At 36.0% G+C, this 24,007-nt stretch overlaps 2 protein-coding genes across 4 annotated transcripts; both read left to right on the top strand.

Moving 5' to 3' along the window:
• Positions 1–933: 933 nt before the first annotated feature.
• On the top strand, positions 934–6,029 carry LOC132172240 (uncharacterized). The gene is made up of 5 exons (XM_059583706.2): positions 934–1,367; positions 2,001–2,088; positions 2,814–3,061; positions 4,334–4,553; positions 4,711–6,029. The coding sequence occupies exons 3-5, from the start codon at positions 2,816–2,818 to the stop codon at positions 5,853–5,855; spliced, it is 1,611 nt and encodes a 536-aa protein (XP_059439689.1). The 5' UTR covers positions 934–1,367; positions 2,001–2,088; positions 2,814–2,815; the 3' UTR covers positions 5,856–6,029.
• Positions 6,030–16,604: 10,575 nt separating this feature from the next.
• On the top strand, positions 16,605–23,697 carry LOC132168864 (Protein kinase superfamily protein). 3 transcript variants are annotated; one of them, XM_059579936.1, is made up of 8 exons: positions 16,605–16,800; positions 17,269–17,664; positions 18,280–18,342; positions 18,423–18,740; positions 19,596–19,823; positions 21,347–21,447; positions 22,048–22,165; positions 22,971–23,697. In XM_059579936.1, exons 2-8 carry the CDS (start codon positions 17,302–17,304, stop codon positions 23,307–23,309), a joined length of 1,530 nt encoding a protein of 509 aa, XP_059435919.1. In that variant the 5' UTR covers positions 16,605–16,800; positions 17,269–17,301; the 3' UTR covers positions 23,310–23,697. The 3 variants fall into 3 exon arrangements, with proteins under 3 accessions (XP_059435919.1, XP_059435917.1, XP_059435918.1); XM_059579934.1 differs by having other exon boundaries at positions 18,058–18,342; XM_059579935.1 differs by having other exon boundaries at positions 17,234–17,664; positions 18,058–18,342.
• The last annotated feature ends 310 nt before the right edge of the window (positions 23,698–24,007 follow it).

Here is a 24,007-nt window from a genome sequence, read left to right as displayed (position 1 = left end):
CGCAATAAATCAATATACAATAGAAAACAAAAATTTGTTAACAATAAATCAACATTATAGAGTTAGGGATTACCAAATTAAAAACCCCCTCAAGAAAACCTCAATTTACGAAAAACCCTAGAAAGCTACTACATAGTTCGGTGCAAATTTACAAATCAAAGATGGCAAAAACTCACCTCGTCGTACACAAATGCGCAAAAGATGGAACTTTGGGTTGATCTCGAGTGGGTGTCGGGTAGATTGTCGAGTGGCTGTCAAGGAGGTGGTTCCCTCTGTCGCGTCCCTTTCGCTCGTGAGTCAGCAAGGTATTCACCTCGTGCATGACGGAATGCCTGAGATTTTTTACGTTTGTTTATTTGTTGTAAGTCTGGGTTGGGTTGGGGGTTGGGTCAGCAGGGTTGGGGCGTGGGTGGGTGAGCTGGGTTAAGGCATGGGTAAGCCGGGTTAGTGAATGAGTCAGGGTTGGAATGTAGCTGGGGGTATTTTGGGCACTAAATTGCATAAAGTGACCACGTGCGTCGCAAGTGGTCACTGTTCCGTCAGTCAAAGCGGGTTTGACTGACGGAGTGCCTGAATTGCAAAAAATTGAAACTTTAAGGGGGTGGATTGCAAAAATTGAAACTTTGGAGGCAGAATTGTAAATCGCTGACAACTTTGAGGGAGTAAACTGTAATTTTCCCATTTTCTTATTTTGCTTTAAATTACTATTGTAATTTCTTGTTTCACTCGTCTAAAAAAATTTAAAAAAAAAAATCAAGAGGACAAAAAATGAACTTAAGTGTTATTTACACTCTTTTTTTTTTTTTTTTTTTTTACTACTTAATACTAAAAAATTATCATTAAATTTTGATTAAATAATAATTTTGAGTAGTATATCAAGAAATGTGCATTTGAGAATCTTTCTTATTTCTACCTTTCTTTCCCATGCGACTAGAAGGCTCCAAAAGTACCGACGCTCAATCGAAAGAAACAGAAATTACCGCCCTCAGGATTTTTCTAGGGTTTCTGGACGCTCTAGCCGTCGAGTAAATTCTTCTGCTTGTTTTTACAACGTAAATGTGCATAATTTCTCATCTCTAATGGTTACTAGAATCCACACTCCACACTCGACAGAATAACCACAACAACGTACGAAAATGACAGAGCTTCCACTAGTACACACAAAGCATACACTACCCTACACACCTCCATTCCTCGTAAATTTCACTTCCGTCAGCACGATAGAGAGAGTTATAGAATGGCGTGAAATATTTCTTGTTTACACTACTGTCTCTTACTTTCCCGCAAACTTTTTCCCTCACTTTCTCGGGAAATTTTTTTTCAACCAAGAGTCGGGACGGTTTCCGAGGTCAAATTAGACAGCCAAGGTCAGTGGCTTTCTTTCTAGCTCATACCCAGATCATTTCGCGTTCGTTTTCTTGGAGTTTTTGAAGTGCTCTGTGTAGTTGCCGAGCTACTTTGATTTTTGATTTCCTACTATTTTACAATTCTTTCCAATGATTTTGGGTCGTTTATTGTGTATTTGTTGATTATTGGGGTATGATCGAAATGGGTTTTGGATTATATTGGTGGGTTGGGGTTGGTATGAGCTGTTCAAGCTCTGCTTGGTTGCTGAGAAAATGTGGGAAAGAGAAATAAAATTGGACTTATGTGTGGTGAATTTGACCATGAAGGTATTCACCCTCTGTTTAGCTCGTGCTCGGATCATTTCTCAATTGTCTTTCTTTTTTTTTTTTTCACTGGGTTTGGGTTATTTAGTTCTTTTTCTTTTATTAATTAGGCCTGATCGTAGTGGGTATTGGATATTGTAGATATGCTTGTTTATTAAGTAGTTCTGCTTTATTACGGAAAAAAAAAATGGAAAAAGGATAAGTTGGAAATTTAGCAGTTTAATTATTGAGATACTGTGGAATACACTACTTTGATTTTTTCTTATCTAACGTTTGTGCTTTTCAAGCTTTTTTGTAAACTAATTTATTGATTTTTGTGCTTTTCCTTAGTTTTCTTGGCAACAGCAAGGCTTCAATCTTGTTGATTGAGTTCTTTGAAGGAGTTGACGACTGTGGAATTAGGGTCAAGAGAGAATAGGTACTGGACAGAGCTGATAATCATGTTTGCTTATTAATATTTGTGTTTTGGTTGATGGTTTGTACGTTTGTGATGATGACTTGGCTTCTTTACTGAGAAAGTATATGAAGGCTAAAGAGATTATTAATTTGAGTGCAAGAATCTTAGGCCTGTCTGACGAATTTTGTATTCTAAAAGCTCACATTTGAAATTTTTTTGGGATTCCACCAAAAAAAATGTTGACAGTTGAAAATGGGAAACAGTTTTAAAAACAGAACTGCTTTTCTGTTTTAATCTTAGATGTAATATGAAAATGAGAGCAAAAAGGCTTGACGGTCTTTTGGGAATGAGCACTTTCCAGGAATTTGAAAAAAAAGGGGGCTTCTTTCAGTGAGCTCCACACATGTTTTCCGCATAATTTCCTTTTTCACTTTCCTTTTCTATTTGGTTGTTCAAGGGATAATAGATTAATGGAACTGGAAACTTTTGTTTATTGTTAGTATTTGTTGCTTTGACATCATGGTTTGATAGAGCTTTTTATGGACTCCAAGAATTTGCAAGCTATTGCTTTGGTAGTTTTTTAAGAAAGGTCTTAAACTTCTTTCTGTAAAAGTTCCCTAATTTTAGTTGGAACACTTCTTGTATGATACACCTGAGAGTTATCTTTAACAAATCTCTTACTTTGGAAATATTATGGAAATTGGAATGCCCTTTCAAGCAATGTATAAAATTTCATATGCATGCAGACATGTATAAGAACCAATTACAAGAGTTAGCTCAGAGAAGCTGCTTCAACCTACCATCATATTCATGCATCCGGGAAGGACCAGATCATGCCCCTCGATTCAAAGCTACTGTCAATTTTAATGGAGAAACTTTTGAAAGCCCTACCTTCTGCTCTACTCTAAGACAGGCAGAACATGCTGCTGCTGAGGTAGCTCTGAACACACTTGCAAGAAGGGGCCCTTCTAGAGCGTTGGCTGCAAGAGTTCTGGTGAGCATTTAAGCAATTTCAAACATATATTTCTCCTCCTTCTCTATATTCACAGTAGTTTTATTTATTTAATTTATTAGTTTTTAGGTGCATAGAGAGCATAGATTTGAACTCTTGGGTGAGAGAATTATTGCCTCTTTTTTCTTAGAACAAAACCGTTGATTTTGTTTTTGAAAAGTAAGAAAAATAATATCATATAGTGTTTGAGTTGCATGATGAGAGTAAGAGGAAATAAGAAATAGGATTGAAGTATAAAACAACCATGGTAACTGAAGTAGTGTGGAATGCTGGAATAGAAGCGCAAATTGTGGGTTTTCAACCCTGAGGGAAGAGATATTGGGAAGCATGTGGAATGCTCTGTATTTAACGGAACATTAGGTCAAGTGCCTAGAAAGCACTTGTAAGTTATGTGTGGATTCTAGCAATTGAGAGGAATGTCCTTGGCCTATAAATTAGAAGAGATAAGTAGTGGTGAATTGTAATATTATAAATTTGTAAATCCTAATTGCCATTGGCTAGCCAATTTTAAACAAGTATTATTAAATATAAGCAATTCATAATATATATGATAGTGTTCATTTGGTTTAGCGGTTTGAAAAAATAACGATTTCAAAACACCAGTAAGGAAAATACAATTTTTCAAAGCGCAATTAAGTGTTGATAAAATCGTAGTTTAACCTTTAAAATCTTGCATTTTTAATGCGCCTCCTTGCCTGCCACCTGAAAATGTGAATTTTTTTCCACATTTTCAAACCACAATTTTTTTCAAACGTGACATTTTTTGCAATTTTGTTTACAGCGCATTTGACCTATAAAATCGCAAGGCCAAATGATAATGTCAGATAGTTTTCATTCATACACATGTAGTTGCCAAAAAAAAGCATGAAGACAAGACAATCAAAATTAATCAAAGTGAAACATGAATTGTCTGAAATACTTCATCCCTTTTTTATTCGTTCTTATCCTTTTCTCTAGACTTTTGAAGATTTTTGTCTCTCGGAGAGTAATGCAATTATTGGTGAATGGAAGGTTCACGCAAACTTGAGTTGATAATATAGCAGGAAAAGAAATAAAAGAGAACCGATTCAAGCTATTTGATAAATTCGGTCCTCTTTCTTATGCTGAACTCTAATACCATATAGCCTGCTTGTCATTTGCCCTTTCATGACATGTAATCGTAGATATATTTACTGTAACTGTCTTTAACTTACATGCAATCTGCCATCTTGAAATTGAAGGTCATGTGATTATTTTTTTCGTGTGCTCTTGCAGGATGAAACGGGAGTTTATAAGAATTTGCTTCAGGAGACTGCTCACAGAGCTGGGCTAAAACTTCCTGTTTATAGCACTGTTCGATCTGGACCAGGCCATGTACCTGTTTTCTCATGTACGGTTGAGCTTGCAGGAATGAGCTTTACAGGTGAACCATCTAGGACCAAGAAACAAGCTCAGAAAAATGCTGCCATGGCTGCTTGGTCTGCCTTAAAAAAATGTGAGAATGTCTCTCTCTATTTTAAGCTTCCTAGTGCTCAATTTTTGTTAGAATCATACAATCACTGTTTAGCTGTGCTGTAAGAATGCCTCTGGCACTCCTTACACGATAATTTGGGTTTGCTTGAATATCTAATTATTTAACATGCCATGTGTAGTGTCTCAGAGTCACTCATCTTCCCCCACTCCATCACTGGAGTCTAAAGCCAATGAAGAACAGGAGCAAGTAACCATTGCTCGTGTTCTTGCAAGTTTACGACCATCAGAGTCAAGTCAGTCTGCGGAAAATTATCACCGACATGGTCAGCGAAGATCCACACCCGTCTTATGGGGATCAACCCAGCCAACCCCAAGCTTATACCCTGTGCAATGCCAGAACTGGGCATACTCTAGTTTTTCCCCGGAGATGGCCATGTACCAAATCTGGCAGCAAGAACAATTATTACAGCAGCAAAACCACCTGTTGGCACTTACAGTTCCAGCAGTTACTCCATCAGCTCCTCAGATTTATCCATTTGTGCAATCTATGCTCCAGCCAGACCACTGTCTATATTTTCCAGGAAGGGAAGTAGAGTCAATCCCAATGGGACCCAAAATCACAATTGCTACCTCGGGCACATCATTCTGCTTCTCAAATCATTTGGTTCCTGGTTCAATCAGGGGCCGGTCCACAGTGACTATTCAAGAGATACAGGAAGAGAAACCAGAAGAATCATCCAGGTACTCTCCATCTAGTGTTGGCAACAATGGTGGTACTGAACCACAAATCCCAGAAACAGTTCGGGAGGACGACAAACAGAGCTTTAGTGGGATAGAAAGCAAAATTAGAAATCTTCAGCTGGAAGGGAACCAAACAGGACAATTTGAATATGCTTCTCATAGGAGCACGGATTCTGGATTTAAGCCGATTGAGTCTCAATTACAAAACCCATGTATGTACTCTTCTCGGCCTAATCTCAGACCCCAATATCCACCAAGAGCAAGTTTCCACAGTATTTTTGGACCACCTTCATCTGCAGCTGCTCCTGTGAGGATTAGAACCATCGGCCCCAATTCATCGATGGGATTTAGACCACAAAATATGTCATCACCTGGGGCTGCTCCGCCAAGAATGCGAACTGGGGTTCCTTCATGTTCAACCAGACCACCTGATAGATTGGACCTTGGAGGAGTGCCTCCTGCCTTCATGGCACCAGCTGTTCGAATCAGATCGGTTGTGCCAGTCTGCTCTGCTCCGCCAGTGAGAAAGATGCCAAGCCCCACTGGCGATGGAGGGTCAGAAAACAAGGAAAGAAAGAATTAGAACTGGAAGATTTGTCAAGAGCAGGTTGAGAGTTCGGGAAGCTTAGGATATGAAAGGAGTATAGATACTACAAGCGACTCTGTTTCTCTTGTATTTTCATATGCAAATTATGGTGGTTTTTGAGAGGCCATTAATGCTTCATCGTAATTAGAATAAATTGCAGTTCTTTCATAATCGGTGTAAATGTGAATTTTATATTGCTTGTGCTTTACTAGTATCGACCCATTTATTTATTTATTTCTATATGTATACTTGATCAACGATGTGTTGTTTTAAAATAATCTGCTTTTTGTTATCAAATGAACTTTGTTTCTGTGTTTCAAACCATCTGATTTTTTTTGGGGTTAAAAATCAGATTTGGTAAGAAAATTTAGTAAAAAAATTAAAATGGCTCGAGTTCCACTCGATTGTTTAGCTTTTAATCTGTCGAGTTCAAGACACAAGTTTGAACCCGAGAAAAAAAAATTGTGTATTGGGATTTTTTGTGGATTGTTTTTTTTTTTTTTTTTTCTTCAGAAAGTTGAAAAATGATTATGTTGTTCAAAATGCTAGCGGGGTTCACCCTCTTCAAGGTTTTGGATGAAGGGAGGCTTAACAAAGTTGAGGTACTTATCTACACTCTGCTTGGTTGTGGGAAAACTGAAGGAAAATTTTGTCCAAGATGGAATTTTATTAAGATTTATGTTTGCTTTTCGAATAATGAAAGGTTTACCTCAAGAAAAAAAGTACTCGTGTTGGGCAAAGTTCACTACTTTTTCTTTTTTGCTTATATATATGATTTGTGTTGCAGGACTTATGGAAGGAGTTTTCCAGTCCAGAGACAGCTAGGTATTAATCTCTCTGTGTCTATCTTTTGTTCTCTCCTAAACAAGAAGCATAACTTGGAAGAAGGAAACTCTCTTTAACATACTTCCCTCAAATACTGCTTCTCGTGCTCGAAAATTATACCCATTAGTTACCGAGCTTAGTAACGTGAGCTTGTAACCTGAGTAGGGGTATTATTGTGATGGGATACTTATCAAAAAAAATTATACCCATTAGCAAGTTGTGTTTTATCTTTGTAGGCCATTGTTTGTGGTTTTGATACGCTTCTAGCAATTGATCCAGCAGAAAGTCAGACAGCCACAGCTGCATTAAGAAGTGGTGAGTCTTGAGATATTCATGACCAATATTTTTCAATTAAAATGCATTAATGTATTCTGTTTTTGGCATCCTTTGATATTCATGGCTTCTCTAGACTTGACAATTTGAGTACTCTTAAATTCTTTATCTATCTAGGTGCTTCTTTTCCTAAGCCGTTGGTGAAACTAAGCGGAGAAATCCTTTAATCAAGTCATCTACTAACCGGAGTTGATGAGTAATTCACCTAGAGTCATTACAGTCAATTGCAGGTTTAATGTGATAGTTTGATCCCTAAACGTCATTATTGCCGATCAATGCTAATTGGTTTCTGGTCCAACACAACTTTGTTCATACACAGTGGAGACTGTTATTTAAAAATCATGATAATTTCGAACTCATTAAAGGTCAGGTTCTTAAACTTTTCCTCGTATCTATCTTCTAAGAAGACGCACTCCTTATGACCCGAAACAGTTGAGACAAGACCTGCTGTTGAAAAATCTGGTCTCCTCTAAAGCCAAATACCATTTTTGCTGAACTGGAATGGACTCCTGCTTGTTGCTCTTCTTCTTGTGTCTTTCTATTGTAACAGAGACTATAGAACACCTATCTGTTGATCTGGTAGTCCAGTAATCTGGTTTGTAATTGATTTTTCTGTTGAAGCTCTTATGTAGATTTTGTTGGCTGTCTTTTCATTTGTAAACTCAACTCAACTATTCCTCAACCAAATAATCAGTAGTGAAATAGATTTAATTGGGTTATTAGGTCAAAACCTCTACATGTATTTCTGACATTTACCTTGAAGTTGATATTATCACTCTAAAAAAGGATCTGCTGTCGAATAAGATAGCCTGCTGATAACTGTTCTTCAAATCTTGGATGTAGTTTTTGGACGAAAGTATCTTCTTCTATATCATTTTCACCTTAGCTCTCTTTTGGTGTATTCCTGATCTTAAAAGATATGCCAAATGGATCTGGGAGTGGCAGTTTTGTTTGCAATAGAAAACTCGGATGTTTCTTACACCCATGGAAACCAAACAGCTCTGTCTTATTTGCCTTAAAACTTCAAATGAAAATAAAGTCACTGTGTAAAGTGATAGGCATCACCAAAGCTCGTTTCAAGGTATGTTGATACTATTGAAATCCAAAAAAACTGATTACGTGTGATGTTACATGCTTAATTTATTTATTTTCTCTGAATTTGTCGCTTGTCTGATATCTTTCTGAAATTGTGTCTGTGTACTTCCAATTTTCCTCTTTCTCCAACTTTTTTTACAGTTCTTTTTGATAGTTAAACAAAGAAGTTTTATAAAAAGCCGCATACAAGGGATAGTTAAACAAAGAACTTTTCTTTTACAGTTCTTCACAACAGAACCTTATGCTTGTGAACCTTCTGGACTCCCAAAATATCCCCCGAGCAAGGAAATGGATGCTAAACGATGGGATGACGAAGATCGGAGGTGTGGATGCTCTAAACCCTGCTTTGTACTACACTTATTTGGTTCTTTATAACCATATTTTGAAATTGTGCATATTGCTAAAGGTCTGATTGATATCAACCTGTGGGATCATATCCTAAGTAAGGACTATTATTATTTTAGGCTTTTTATATTGATTGCTTTGGTTAATATGGTAAAGGGCCTAGGCAACTCCAGTTTTTGTCTTAATTTACTCATGCTCTTCATCTTGGTATGTAAACATGTATATTACCATTGTTTTTACTTTCTAGTGCAGATTTCTACACTAATGCAAAACTTAGACCTCACTGTGGTTTGAGGCATATTGTTTTCTACATTTGCTGGATAGGTTGGAGATGTGTTTATTGTGATATGGTTAAGAAGCATATGATTTAGAATCAATAAGTATTAGAGGTCAAGTTGGCAATCTTATTGCTGTCAGTCTCCTTTTCAATTTTTGTTATATCTTTCAATTCTTATTGTGCATTTAATCTTAATCTGTTTATAAGAGACTCTTCGTCTAGTTTTCTTATTATTGGTATATAGTGGTTTGCATGGACCTGTCTTGTTTATATGAGGTATAAAATGGAAAGAATATTAACTGTATGGTTGTACAGATTAAGCACTGCTAGTAAAGCCTAGGCTGATGGCGTAAAGAAAACACATACCCGCGATCGTGCTGTTAGGGCATATCCTGCTCCAGAAGCTAATGCTGAGCTTCAATCTAATCTTGATGTATGTTTGATTCGTTGCTTCTATCAACCATCCCTTTTTTTCTTTGTTAATATGTTTTCTGGTTTGGCTTACTAACCTACTGCATGAAAGTGGGTTCAAATTTTAGTATCCTCTTTGAATAGAAAACCAGATGACGTGCTTTACCATTATGTAGAGATAATGTTATTAGTGCTCTTTGTGTGCCCCCTCCCATTTTTCTTCTCCTTTAGGTACTGAAGTTGACTCAATATTCTTGCCTCGCTGATGTTTATAAGTTATCGACTCAACTTACTTGGAAACAAATGTGGGAATTTAAGATTTGAATATTGTGCCCTTGATAAAATTAAAAAAATAAAATAAAATAAAATAAAAATGGCAATGTGAGCTTAGTTTCATATTTAGTCTATATGGTAGTTTGTAACCAATTGTCATCTGTTAATTTTGAATTATTGGCAATGTTAATAAATAACTCTAAATGAGACAGGAAAAAGTATCATCGTGTTTCATAGGCTATAAGTGCAACACTTGGGAACACTTTTGAATTTTTTTCTGAAATTGTAATGACTATGAACTCTATTTGAAATGTATCTCGCTCTCTCTCTTTCCCACTTTACACACACACACAGGCATTACACACACAGAGATAGATATTTGACATGCACGCATGTGCAGAAACACTAGGAAATTACCAAGATGGATATGAATTAGATGGATGATAATCCAATACATTAATGTATGAGAGCTATTGAAGTTTCTTTCTTAGTTTCCCATACTTGTCTTGAATTGTAAATTAGCGTTCCCTGTCTCCTTGTTATTGCTTGGGCTACCAGATTTGGTTCTAAAGTCTATTCAGAGATATTTTCTTGGAAAATGCTCATTTGCTAAGATATTCAGACGTTGAAAAAAGTGTTGCATAAGTAAAATGGATCATTGGATTTGGAGCTCATGACGTTTGAATAGAACTTGTCACTGAAAAAACAAGAAGTTGCAAATTTCCTCACCTTTACTGAGCTTGAGATATATGGGTTAGCCAATTCCAAAAATTTGATGAAGTAGCTTAGGCTCTCTTGTTCTAACTCTTAGCGACATCACGAGTGTGTGAAAGATCTACATGCATACAATTCGCATGTCAATTTGGCCAAATTTTAAAGTCACTCTTGGCTCAGTTTAGGCTTTAGCTCTAGTTTATCTTTCTTGACCCTTGGCTTTCTTCTGAAACTTAAAAGGCGTCTTGTTATCCAAGCAAATGCAAAGAGCAAGAGTGAGACCAAGATGGACAACTTGGCTTTCCCTTGGGTGCTTCACATCATATTGATTCTGCCATCGTTCCTGAAGATGTCCCATATAGTTCAACCTCTTTGGCTTATCCAAAAGAACGGCTCCAAACTTGGTCGGGTCCATTGGGTGTCCCTGCCGGTCTTGGTGCTCCAAGGTGGAAGAAGCATGCTGCAGTAAATGAACAAGAACTATCAAAACCACAGACGGTGGCCTACAAAGATGGAATTGATGAGAGGCGTCAGACATCAGATGACAGAGCTCATATCCGGCCTTGGTGTTCAAGACTTGGCTCCAATGAGCTTGGGTTTATCTCATAGCTTATCTAGATACAAAGTTACAAACTGAAGTTCAGTGCTGACAAGGTGTGTCTCTTTTTATTTGTAATTGGTTGCGCTTGGAGATGATAATTAAGATTGCTTTTTATGATCGTTGTTACTGTTGGAGTACATTTGTTAGTTTTTGGGACAAATGTTGTGGATGTAACACCCACCAATGTGAAGTGTATCATGATATTAGCTTTAGATGCAATGCTTCTTTGTGACTTTAACTACCCATTTATGATTGATAGAAAGAATATGAACTCTGTTGAATTTACACTTTTTAGGTGGTAGAGCAGCTGGAAATGGTTTTGAACTGAAAAGTGAGTATACAAGATTGTATTCTGACTGGGCTGGATCAATTTGGTTGGATTTTGTAGTTGTTGAAGCCCATATTCTTGTTTTCATTTTCCAATATTTATTACCTTTTTGGGGGGATTGTGTGTGTGTGGGGTGGGGGGGGGGGGGGGGGGGGGAGTAGTCTGTGCCTGTGGACCTGTTGCTCGAGTAGATTTGTTTTCAGAAGAGCTATTTATTAAGCCTTGTGAAAATGGGACTATTAGCTTGATGAATGTATGATAACTATCAGTTCAATTCCAGTTTGTACAAGCTCTCATGAGTTATGCTACAAAGAGAAATTTTTGGACTTTCTGTTATGGCTGGTCAGAATTGGTATTATCTTGAAGAAGCAATTAATGAAATTTTGCAGGAATGCTGTTCCTTTTAACTCTGATATATAAATATTGCTTCTTCTTCTTCTTTTTTTTTCTTTTTTTCTAGGTGGATACCATGATCATTCAGGCCATTGGTTTGCTTGATGATCTTGATAAAGAGTTAAATACATATGCAATGAGGGTGCGAGAATGGTATGGTTGGCATTTTCCAGAGCTTACTAAGGATTGTCCAGGAGAACATTCTTTATGCGAGGACGGTGAAGCTCATGGATAACAGTACTGTTAATGCTGCAAAGATTGATTTTTCCAAGGTAGAATTACTCATTTTACTTTTTTAAGTAATTAAGTGCTCCCTATAGTTTTCCCCCTTCCCTTCTGTACCATTAGCCTTCTAGACATCTGAAATCCCAGCACCCACCCCATTCAAATTACTATTGTTATTATTATTAATACTTTTTATGCTATTATTATCGTTGTTATTTTTATTATTAGTTCTTGTCTAAAACCTATATGGATATTGACTAGTGGCTTCACCTGCAAATGTCATGCTACCAGCAAGTTACCTGAAAGTGTAATATGAACACACTTAAATGAACATACCTCACTATTGAAATTCTTAATCTCCTTACTGAGGAAAAGCATGGATATTGTTATCTGATTAAAGAAAATGAAGATGATAGTCATTAAAGTTTCTTTTTATTTTAATTGCTTAAAATATTGCAGATATTGCCAGAAGAGAACCGAGCCACGGTCCTTTAATTTGTATAAATTTGTCTTGTACTTGCCTGATCTTTTCTTTGAAGCATTATCTTATGTTGCACCATTGTTGACAGCTTGAAGCACGGTTAAGGAACTAGAAGGCAGAGAATTGGGTCGTTTTGCTGGGTCAGCCAAAGGCAAACCTAAGATAAAAGTCTATGTTAAGGATCGAAAGTAGGGAGCTGGTGGATTGATAACTGCTGCCAAGGTTTGAAATCTGTTTTTGTATATGCTTCATAGTTTTGCCCCTTGTTTTTAGGTGCTCATTGGCTGTCAATTATCCTTCGGTGGATTCTGTTCTTGGGAAAACGGCAAATACTGCTGCTGGCAATGAAGAAGAAACAGTCCCAAAAGGAGAGGAAAGCTGAGGAATTGTCTCGGGGAAGCAGCAGAGAAGACTCCATAAGAAAGGTAAGGAGAAGAAAGAGAAGAAGAAGAAGAAGAAGAAGAAAAAGAAAGTGTTGGGGTTATCCCACATTGATTGCGGAAGGAGCTGGTAGTCAATTTATAGGTGTGAGGGAAAGTCTCACCTCTTGACTTAGCTTTTGGGGTTGAGAGAGGCCCAAAATCACCAAACATTAGAATCAGAGTTCAGGTTCAACTAACAAGTTTTGGCCCAACAGTCCACGGGAGAAACGGATAGTCTCTGCATCGACCTAGAGCCCGATGTGTGAGGGGGAGATTGTTAGAGTTATCCCACATCGGTTGTGGAAGGGGCTGATGGTCAATTTATAAGTGTGAGAAAAAGTCCCACTTCTTGAGCTAACTTTTGGGGTTGAAAGATGCTCAAAACCACCCAACAAAAAGTTGATGAGGGGGACACAAGTACGCCAACCAATGGAAATGACCATGTGGAACAAGATGGTGAAGAGGTGGTGACAAAGGATATGAAGTAAAAAAAAAAAAAAAAAAAAGAAGAAACATTCAGCTGAGGATGCTTGTATCTGTAAAATTCATTTTTGGACCCTTCATCCTTTTCCTAGTGTGGTTTATATGTTATTTCTAATGTATCCTCTAATCTCTTGTGGACATGAATGCAAGTTAAGGGAGAGGACAGAATGTTATATTTGGTGATATCAGTTGATTTAGATTCATGTTGCTTTTGTTTCAAGTCCATTTTCAATCAGAGTTCTGCACCTTTGTGGTCAAATATCATTTCTTACTATTGTAAGAGTAATGTTACACGAACTTACTTCTCTACACCCATTTTTTCACACCTATAAATGGCTTCTAAACCAATATTGATTTTTCATCACAAATTTAACAGTAGTTTTAAAAGCCATCTATGAGTGTGGAGAAGTGAGAGCGTGTAGCATTTCTCTTGTGAAATGACGGAGCCTTAATTTTTTAAGTTTGATTATATTCCAGTTCCAATCCACCTGAAGGTTGTGGCTTGGGGTGTAAAGATTGTATTAGTCTTCTTTGTTCTTTTCTTTTGGATAATATTAAATCATTTGAAAACTACAAGGTATCATTTTCTTGGTGCACTGGCAAGCAAAAGATGGTTAGTTTTGCTGGATTGTTAATTCCTTTTTGAGCATGTTGATAATTGAGATTCTCCCTATCTTTTGATGAGATGGTCTAGATAGAAGATTTGATTGATGGTAGTCATATTTGACTGAACATCACCATGAATTTAGGAGAAGATTTTGGTAGAAAGGCTTTGCCCACGGATTATGTAAATGATTGGAAAGAAAAAAAGTTAGGGTGAAGCTAAACACCTATTAACTATAGTTTTTTCAAACGATATTACAATGATTTAAAAATCTAGATTGTCTTGTATACCTTGGCGGGAGTTAAATCTTTGGCCCCTTTACACTTTTCCATTAATCATGCATAGTGTCATGACAAATTGGTAGATTAATAATATAATAAAGCTTATTTTCATGTAATGATATCTTTCAGTCTTTGTAGGATTGAGATTTCTTATCATTTCTTATTTTCATCTAAAACTACTAGAACCCAAATAAAAATATTTCTGTTATTTGTAAATATATATATATATATATATATATATATATAGTAAAAAAAATCGATGGTTTTGTTGGGGTATTAATACAAGTCCTCATTTTCATGTAACGATGGTTATTGAGATTTGGCGTCTTTTGTTTGAAAAAGTATTTTGATATGACAAAAAAGTAAAAACTGTTTTTGTGTTTAACAAATGTGTTTGAGAGGAGAAATGAGAAATAAATTAGTTGATGTGACGTAAAAGTAAAATGAGTTGTAAATTTTTTTTTACGGTGAAAAGTGAAAGGAATTGTTTGTTAATTTGAAGAAATGAGTTTGAGTTTTATAGATAAAAAAAGAGTTGGTTGCCAAACCGGTTTGTATTTTAGATTGTTAATTAAAGATTTTATTTGAAAACAGCAAACTAACAACAAACAACAAAATTTTTAACAAACATGCTTGTCATTTCTTATCTTGCATCTAAAACCACTAGAAGTCTAGAACCCAAATAGAGATAGTTCTGTTAATTGTAAAAAAAAAAACAAAAAAATCAATGGTTTTGTAGTTAGTAGCACAAATCCTCATTTTTTGGCAACACTTTGTGGCTCTCTTTCTCCTAATAAAGAGTGTATTTACTAGTTAAATCTCAAACAATTACTTGATTTATTGAGCATCTTTCTTTTTTATGTTTAAGAACATGATTGAGATTGAATTTAAGAAATAGAGTTTTTAAGTCAAAAAACGCTTTTGAAAAAAAAAAAGTTTCGTTTTTAAGCTTTTACCAAAAGTACGTTTTAGCCATTTTTAGGCTTTTTGGATCCTTAAAAGCACTTTTCACTTTTTTACCAAACGAGTATTTTTTTTCTTCAAACGACTTTTTGAGTGTTAAAAGCATTTTTAGATCACTCAAACGTAATCCCAAACAGGCCCTAAGTCCAATTAAGGGTCACCTAAAGGGGTTGACTTAATAATAATAAGGGGCTTTCACTTTTCAAGTGATTAGGTAAGAAGGAAGACATGTTTGAGTGTTAATCAACACAATACTAAGAAGGCAATATTCATGCCCATTAATCCTTATTCACCGCCTTCTCGTGTGTTCGACCCATGTTGAGAGAGTACATGTGAATCTCATGCATTCCGCACAGACGGAAGTAGAGAGTTCCAACCTTTTAAGTAATTACAAAGGAAAACTTCACTTACCCTTCGAAGTGCCACTAGTTTTCAATGTCGACCTCGAATGATCTAAATTTGCAATGTGAGTATTCTATTTTTCAATTTTATTTTTATTTTTATTTTTTTTAATTTTTGCCCCTTTGTTTGGATTTTTCATTAAATTCTGGCTAAGGATGTCAAAATGCAAAATATTTCAGTTTTTTTTTTTTTTTTTAAATAAAATAAGAAATAAAATTCCCTTGTGACTCCACACTTCAAATGGGGCGATTATAATCGACCTACCAACCCCTAACTACTTTGTTAGGCGGTTATTAAAAACCGCTAACCTCTTAGGGCGGTTGCGGTTAGCGATTTTAGGGGGTATGGCAAAGCGGTTATAACTGCTAAGTGTCTTCATTTATATATAATAATATAAATATATATTATATTTATATATTAATAATTATCATAATATAACCTCCAAAACGACGTTGTTTTGATGTTAAACATGACTATGTATGTGAATTATGAAATATATAATGTGGTATGTGATGTTTTGGGCCAAGCCTTATTCAAAAATATTGGCTGGCCCAAAAAATTGCATATTTTTTTTTTTCATCTTTTTTGGAACATTTTGGCCTTAAACTCTTAAAATAAGCCCAAAAATATGCCAATCCCTTAAAATAAACCCAAAAAATAGGCAAATTAAAGGCTTAAGACACTTAAAAGGCTCAAAAGTCTATATAAAAAAAGCGGTTATAAAACCGTTGATTATTGGATTGAATAACCGCTAACTTCCTGTTATAAAATAACCGCTAAACGCCTAGGTGGTTGCAGTTATTAAAAATCGATAACCGCCCAAGGCAGTTGCGATTAGCGATTATAGTCTATAACTGCCGGTTAAAACCGCTTCAAACCCCTAGTGTTGATCACATTTAGATTTTTTATTTTTACTTTTTTAAAAAAATTAATTTTGTAATTAAGGATAAACTTTTATAAAAGTATATTTTACATGAGTATAAAAACATTTCACATATTTGCGGTTTGATTTAACCCTAATTTTAACAGTAAAGGTAAAATTACTTATATATATAAAAAAAAACAGTAAAGGTAAATTTTTTTTTAAAAAATATAAAAAACAGAATACCCACATTACAAATCTTGATAATTCAAAATCAATGTTACAAAAACTGTAATACTTTGAAGGTAAATGAAGTTTTAAAAAAAAAAAAAAAAAAAAGAAAAAGAAAGAAAGAAAGAGTCTGTCGGTCTATTTAGGAAAATAATTATAAAAATCCATTCCTACGTGAATTGTGTGAGAAGGGGAGAGAGAGAAAGAGTACATGGGGGTTTTGACTTTTGTGAAAATGGGAAGATCTCTGCTGCTCTTTTTATTCCTCTTCTTGTCCGAGTGCAAAGAAAAGACTGCATAAAACACCAAAACAGCAACAGAGCTCACAATCTCTCTCTGTGTCACTGTCTTGTACCCCAATTACTCTGTTTTTATAACTAAGATTCAATCACTGTAAGTCTCTCTCTCTCTCTCTTGCCAATTTTTTTGATGCCCCAACAATTTATTTCCTTTTATGTATCTCACTTTTGAAGCTCTTTCTCTGCCTCACTTTCTTCAATACCCAGATCACCTTTTGCCTCCAAATGAATCTTGGAAGCTCCAAATCATTGATAATTGACTTTAATGAGTCTGTTTCTATCTTTTTTTAAAAAAAAAATTTTAAATTTTTTTTTTTTTTTTTTTTATATTTGAATGGTTATATTTACTTTTAGTCATGTGGGTCAATTTTTGTATAATTAAATATGTTTGTTTTGTGAAATTGATATTGATCGATTGAAGTTCTTATGGATCGTATAGTTAGTGATAGACTTGATTTAAGCCGTTGACTCTTGAAGTTATTTATGCTTGTGGTTGATTTTTAGCGGCAAATTCTTTGTAATTGAAGGTCTCATTTGTGTATATGTGTGGGTGGGTGCGCAGACCATGTTGAGCAATGAGGCTTAGATTAAAGAAATGGGGTGTGTGATCAGTCGAGAAGTATCCTCGGGTATAGTATCCGAGGCAAAGGAGGAGAAGAGTCTGAGTGCTCAGTCTAATAGAAAGGTAGATGATCTTTCAGCAAGGAAAGTAGAAAGGAACGTTGTTGGGGCTCATAACGGTGGGATAAAGGAGGAGAAGGATGGTGGTGATGGGGGTCAGAGGTCACCGGGGGAGAGAAAAAGGTCTAAGGCGAACCCCAGGTCGGGTAATCTACCCAAGCATCCACGAGGAGAGAAGGTTGTGGTTGAGTGGCCTCCCTGGCTAACAAACGCATGTGGGAAGGCACTTGATGGGTGGATTCCACGAAGGGTGGACACTTTCCGCAAGATTGATAAGGTGGGTACCTTTTTGTTTTTTTGTGGAAAATGCAAAATATTTGGGATTTTTGGATGCCTCTCTTGAATGATTTTTCCCTGGCCATTCTGCAGTTAATAGCAATAAATGATGTTTATTTTGTTTTGGAAAGGGGGAAATGTGATGATGGTTGATGGGTCATGTTCAGAGGTTTTCCTTTTTGTGTTTTTTTACATCAATTGCCTATCACAAATGATGTGGCCAGTGACAGGCTCAAAATTAATGCACAATGTTGTTCAGTATATGTGAAAATGAAGGGGAAACGTGACAGTTACATCATTTGATATGGGCAATTCATGATGTATAGTGTTAAGCTTGGTGTATAATATTCCTGCTTTTGATTCTTTTCTTTTTCCTTGGAACTTCTGATGTTAGATTGGGCAAGGAACATATAGTAACGTGTACAAAGCAACTGATTTATTGACGGGTAAAACTGTTGCCCTGAAAAAGGTTCGATTTGATAATTTGGAACCTGAGAGTGTGAAATTTATGGCTAGAGAGATTCTCATTTTGCGGAGATTGGATCATCCCAATGTTGTGAAGTTAGAGGGTTTGGCTACATCAAGAATGTCATTTAGTTTGTACCTGGTGTTTCAGTACATGGAGCATGACTTAGCTGGGCTTGCTGCTAGCCCAGGAATCAAATTCACAGAGGCTCAGGTTTGCCGGTGTTTGCCTTGAAAATTGAAGTTAATGAACATGTTCTTTTTGTGCACTTCATAATGTTCCTCTTATTCCAGGTCAAATGTTACATGCATCAATTACTATCTGGACTTGAGCACTGTCACAACCATGGTGTGCTTCACCGTGACATTAAAGGATCAAATCTTCTCATTGACAATGGTGGAATACTTAAGATTGCTGACTTTGGGTTGGCTTCTACCTTTGATCCAAACCGCAAGCGCCCCATGACGAGTCGTGTGGTCACTCTCTGGTATAGACCTCCTGAACTTCTTCTTGGGGCTACTGATTATGCTGTGGGCGTTGACCTTTGGAGTGCAGGGTGCATTTTAGCTGAGTTATTGGCTGGGAAGCCAATTATGCCCGGTCGTACAGAGGTAACTAGTTACATTATTGTCTCTCTTTACTTTATTTGCAGTATCATATGTCAACCTTCTATTTCAATTTTGATAAACTTTGGTATTTAGGGTGATAGGTTCTATAGCCAATACTATTTTGAACATCCATGTTCTTGTCTTATTATGATTATTCCTAATCATGTCTACATTCTCTACCCCCAATGGTCAAAAAAATACTTTTTTTTAGATGTGCTATACATCCTTCCTCTCTCATTCTCACTTTTCAAAATCACCATTGAATCTGTGGGGTTCATGTGTGGGACCCATATGGCCCCACAGATCTAATGGTAATTTTGAAAAGTGGGAGGATGGGAGAAGAACTAGGGCAAGAAATGTAGCATTTTCCTTTTCCTTTTCCTTTTTCTTTTTCCCCTTTTCTTGCTCTTGGTTATTTTTAATTTTGATAGAAGCTTGCAAATGTTGTATTTATTGAGGTTCTTGTTATTGTTTGAGCACCTCTTTTTTTTTTTTTTTTACATTATCTATTATTTACTATTCTTTCCTTTATGTCAATAGATTTTAAAGCCTTGTTATTGCCTTATTCCGTAACTTAATGAATGAGGGGTTGGATATAATTGTGGTTATCTAGCTAGGTGATGTTGCCTGGTAATTTGATTTAAAATGACTTTGCTTTAGTAGTATGTCCATATTCCTATTTTGGATGATTCAAAATCTTGGATAGGTCAGATTTTGCATCTTATTGATTGGGAAACCTAAATTATATTTTGAACTTTAAATATATTCTTTTTTCTTTCCCTTCTTTTCACTGGTGGGTACGACATGCATATATAATGTATCTTTAGAGCAGGTCTGATATCTTTACTGCTCACTTAGGTAGAGCAACTACATAAGATATACAAGCTATGTGGCTCACCTTCGGATGAATACTTTAAAAAAGCAAAGTTGCCTAATGCAACCTTATTCCGGCCCCGTGAGCCTTACAATAGATGCATAAAAGAGACATTTAAAGATTTCCCTCCATCATCATTGCCCCTTATTGATACGCTTCTTGCAATTGATCCAGTAGAACGTCAGACAGCCACAGCTGCATTAAGAAGTGAGGTGAGTCTTGAGATATTCATGACCAATCTTTTTCAATTAAAATGCTTGAATGTATTCTGTTTTTGGCATCCTTTGATATTCTTAGCTTCTCTAGACTTGACAATTTGAGCACTCTTAAATTCTTTTATCTATCTAGGGGCTTGTTTTCCTAAGTCGTCGATGAAACTAAGTGGAGGAATCCTTTAATCAAGTCACCTACTAATTGGAGTTGATGAATAATGTACCTAGAGTTATTACAGTCCATTGCAAGTTTAATGTAATAGTTTGGTTCCTGAAAGTCATTATTGCCTATCAATGCTAATTGGTTTCTGGTCCATTACAAGTTTGCTCATACACAGTGGAGACTGTTATTTAAAAATCTTGATTTTACGACTCATTAAAGGTCAGGTTCTTAATCTTTTTCCTCCTAGCTATCTTCCAAGAAGATGCACTCCTTGGGGGTGTTTGTTAAACAACACCCCACCACACCGCACTGTTCATGAAAAAAAATAAATAATGATTGATATGGGAAAATGAAAAAGTGGTATTGGAATTGGAAAGTAGAAAATTTTGTTTTGTAGTGATTTTTTTATTTGAATAGTAATAAAAAGTAAATGATGTGATATAAAAAGTGAATGATTTGATATAAAAGTAAGAATGTTTTTTTTGGAAAAAATGAAGTGAATAGTGTGGTGGAATGTGGGGGAATGTGAGGGGGTTTAACAAACACCCCCCTTAAGACCCAAAAAAGTTGAGACAAGACCTGTTGTTGACAAATCTGGTCTCCTCAAAAGCCCAATACCATTTTGCTGAACTGAAATGGACTCCTGCTCGATGATCCTGTTGTTGTGTCTTTCTATTGTAACACAGACTATACAACACCTATCTGTTGATCTGGTAGTCCACTAATCTGGTTTTGGAATTGGTTTTTCTGTTGAAGCTCTTATATATATTTTGTTGGCTGTCTTTTCATTTGTAAACTGAACTCAACTATTCCTCAACCAAATAATCACTAGTGAAATAGATTTAATTAGGTTATTAGGTCAAAACCTCTACATGTATATCTGACATTTACCTTGAAGTTGATATTATCACTGTAAAACAGGATCTGCTGTTGAAAAGATAGCCTACTGATAACTGTTCTTCAAATCTTGGATGTATTTTTTGGACGAAAGTATGTTGTTCTATATCATTTTGACCTTCTTTTGGTGTATTCTTGATCTTAAAAGATATGCCTAATGGATCTGGGAGTGGCAGTTTTGTTTGCTATATAAAACTCGGGTGTTTCTGACACCCATGGAAACCAAATAGCTCTATCTTATTTGCTCAAAATTTCTAAAGAAAATGAAGTCACTGTGTAAAGTGATAAGCATCACGAAGGCTGCTATCAAGTTATTTAGATATATTGAAATCCTATAAAATTGATTATGTGTGATGTTACTTGCTTAATTTATTTATTTTCTCTGAATTTGTCACTTGTCTGATATCTTTCTGAAATTGTGTCTGTGTACTTCCAATGTTCCACTTTCCCAACTTTTTTACAGTTCTTCACAACAGAACCTTATGCTTGTGAACCTTCTAGCCTCCCAAAATATCCCCCGAGCAAGGAAATGGATGCTAAACGGCGGGATGACGAAGCTCGGAGGTGTGGATGCTCTAAACCCTGCCTTTTGCTACAAATATTCGGTTCTTTATGACAATATTTTGAAATTGTGCATATTGCTAAAGGTCTGATTGATATCAACCTGTGGGATCATATCCTAAGTATTATTTAAGGCTTTTATGTTTATTGCTTTGGTTAGTATAGTAAAGGGGCCTAGGCAATTCCACCTTTTGTCTTAATTTACTCATGGTCTTCATTTTGGTAGTAAACATGTATATTAGCATGGTTTTTACTTTTTAGTACTGATTTGTACAATGCAAAACTTAGACCTCACTGTGGTTTGAGGCATATTGTTTTCTACATTTGCAGGATAGGCTGGAGATGTGTTAATTGTGATATGGTTAAGAAGCATATGATTTAGAATCGATAAGTGGTAGAGGTTAAGTTGGCAATCTTGTTGCAGTCAGTCTCCATTTCAATTTTGTTATATCTTAAATTCTTATTGTGCATTTATTCTTTAATCTGTTTGTGAGAGATTGTTTGTCTAGTTTTCTTATTGTTGGTATGTAGTGGTTTGCATGGACTTGTCTTGCTTATATGAGGTATACAATGGGGAATAATATTAACTGTGTGGTTGTGCAGATTAAGAGCTGCTAGTAAAGCCCAGGCTGATGGTGTAAAGAAAACGCGTACCCGTGATCGTGCTGTTAGGGCACATCCTGCTCCAGAAGCCAATGCTGAGCTTCAATCTAATGTTGATGTATGTTTGATTCGTTGCTTCTATCAACCATCCCTTTTTCTCTTTGTTAATATGTTTTCTGGTTTGGCTTACTAACCTACTGCATAAACGTGGGTTCAAATTTTAGTATCCTCTGTGAATAGATAACCAGATACTAAAGTTTTAGTATGAGAGCTATTGATGTTTTTTTCTTAGTTTGCCATACTTCATGCCCTGAATCGTTAAGTTAGTGTGCCCTGTCTCCTTGTTATTTCTAGGGCTACCGGATTTTGTTCTAAAGTAGATTGATTCAGAGGTAGTTTGTTGGAAAGTGTTCATTTGCTAAGCTATTCAGACTTTGAAAAAGTGTTGTATAAGTAAACTGGGTCATATGGAGCTCATGGCTTTTGAATAGTATTGTTAAATCACCACTTATTTCAAAAGCTTAAGCCTAAAATGGGGGGTGAATTGACGGAGTCAGGATTTGAACTCATAACCTCTAGCTCCGGTACCATGTTAAATCATAATTTATCCCAAAAGCTTAAGCTTATAAGAAAAAATGAATTTTATTATTTAATCAATACTTTAACAAATAGAACTTGCCGTTGAACAAACAAGAAATTGAAAATTTGTTCGTCTTTACTGAGCTTGAGATATATGGGTTAGCCAATTTCAAAATTTTGATGAAGCAACTTAGGCTACCTTGTTCTCACTCTTAGCGTGTGTGAAAGATCAACATGCAAACAATTCACATGTCAATTTGACCAAAATTTAAAGTCACTCTTGACTCAGTTCAGGTTTTAGTTCTAGTTTATCTTTCTTTACTTTTGGCTTTCTTCTGAAACAGAGAAGGCGTCTTGTTACCCAAGCAAATGCAAAGAGCAAGAGTGAGAAGTTTCCTCCACCACACCAAGATGGACAACTTGGCTTTCCCTTGGGTGCTTCGCAGCATATTGATCCTGCCAATGTTCCTCGAGATGTCTCATATAGTTCAACCTCTTTGGCTTATCCAAAAGAACGGCTCCAAACTTGGTCGGGTCCATTGGGTGACCCTGCCGGCCTTGGTGCTCCAAGGCGGAAGAAGCATGTTGCAGTCAGTGAACGAGAACCGTCAAAACCACAGACGGCAGCCCACAAAGACAGAAGTGCAGATGCTCGTGGTAAAGGAAAGAACAGCATGGTTTAAACTTTGAGTGTTTACATCAAGATTCAGATCTGTTAAGCTGGATTGCCTATGCTCAACACAGTTTTGATGAAGTCCTACTGCAATGTAAGGCAAGTCTATCAAATCAGCCTGGCTTCTTTTCGCATTGAAGGATGTGATTGATTGGTTGGTTAAAGGTTCTGGGGGTATGATCAATTTTTCATCTATAGTCCCTTACCTTTTCCCCACAGAAAAGATAACAAAGAAAGCAAAATCCTGTTCAATTTGCTGTGACACTGAACAAAATTCTCATATGTATATCTTCATTTATTTATTTTAGTTCCAGGTTCCTCGTTTGAAAACTGAATCCTGACTAGAATGGTTAAAAAGAATCTAATAAAGGCAGCAGAGCCACATTCTTGTGTTTTAAGTTTTGTTCAGCAATCCGACTTCTCAAGCTAGATGCCTTTCAAATGCAGTAGACTGCAATTCTGTCTGTGTTGTTCATTGTACATCGTTTGCATAGCAACTTTTACTTTTTACTTTAGACCAATGCTTATGTTCGTTATTTTGATAATCTTTTGAATGGCCGGAGATATTTGTCTGAATAATGCTATAAATTACATTTTTATTTTACAATTATCTCATAATGTTAGCATAGCAATTTCAATCAACTTTTTTATTTTTTTGGTTATCTAATAAGGATTGATCCAACGGTTACATTGGTATTATGAGATAGT

This window comes from Corylus avellana, chromosome 1 (genome assembly GCF_965113065.1).
Source record: "Corylus avellana chromosome 1, dhCorAvel1.hap1.2, whole genome shotgun sequence".
Lineage (NCBI taxonomy): Eukaryota > Viridiplantae > Streptophyta > Magnoliopsida > Fagales > Betulaceae > Corylus > Corylus avellana.
The sequence above is the reverse complement of the archived record's forward strand: the minus strand, read 5'-3'. Positions and strand labels throughout refer to the sequence as shown.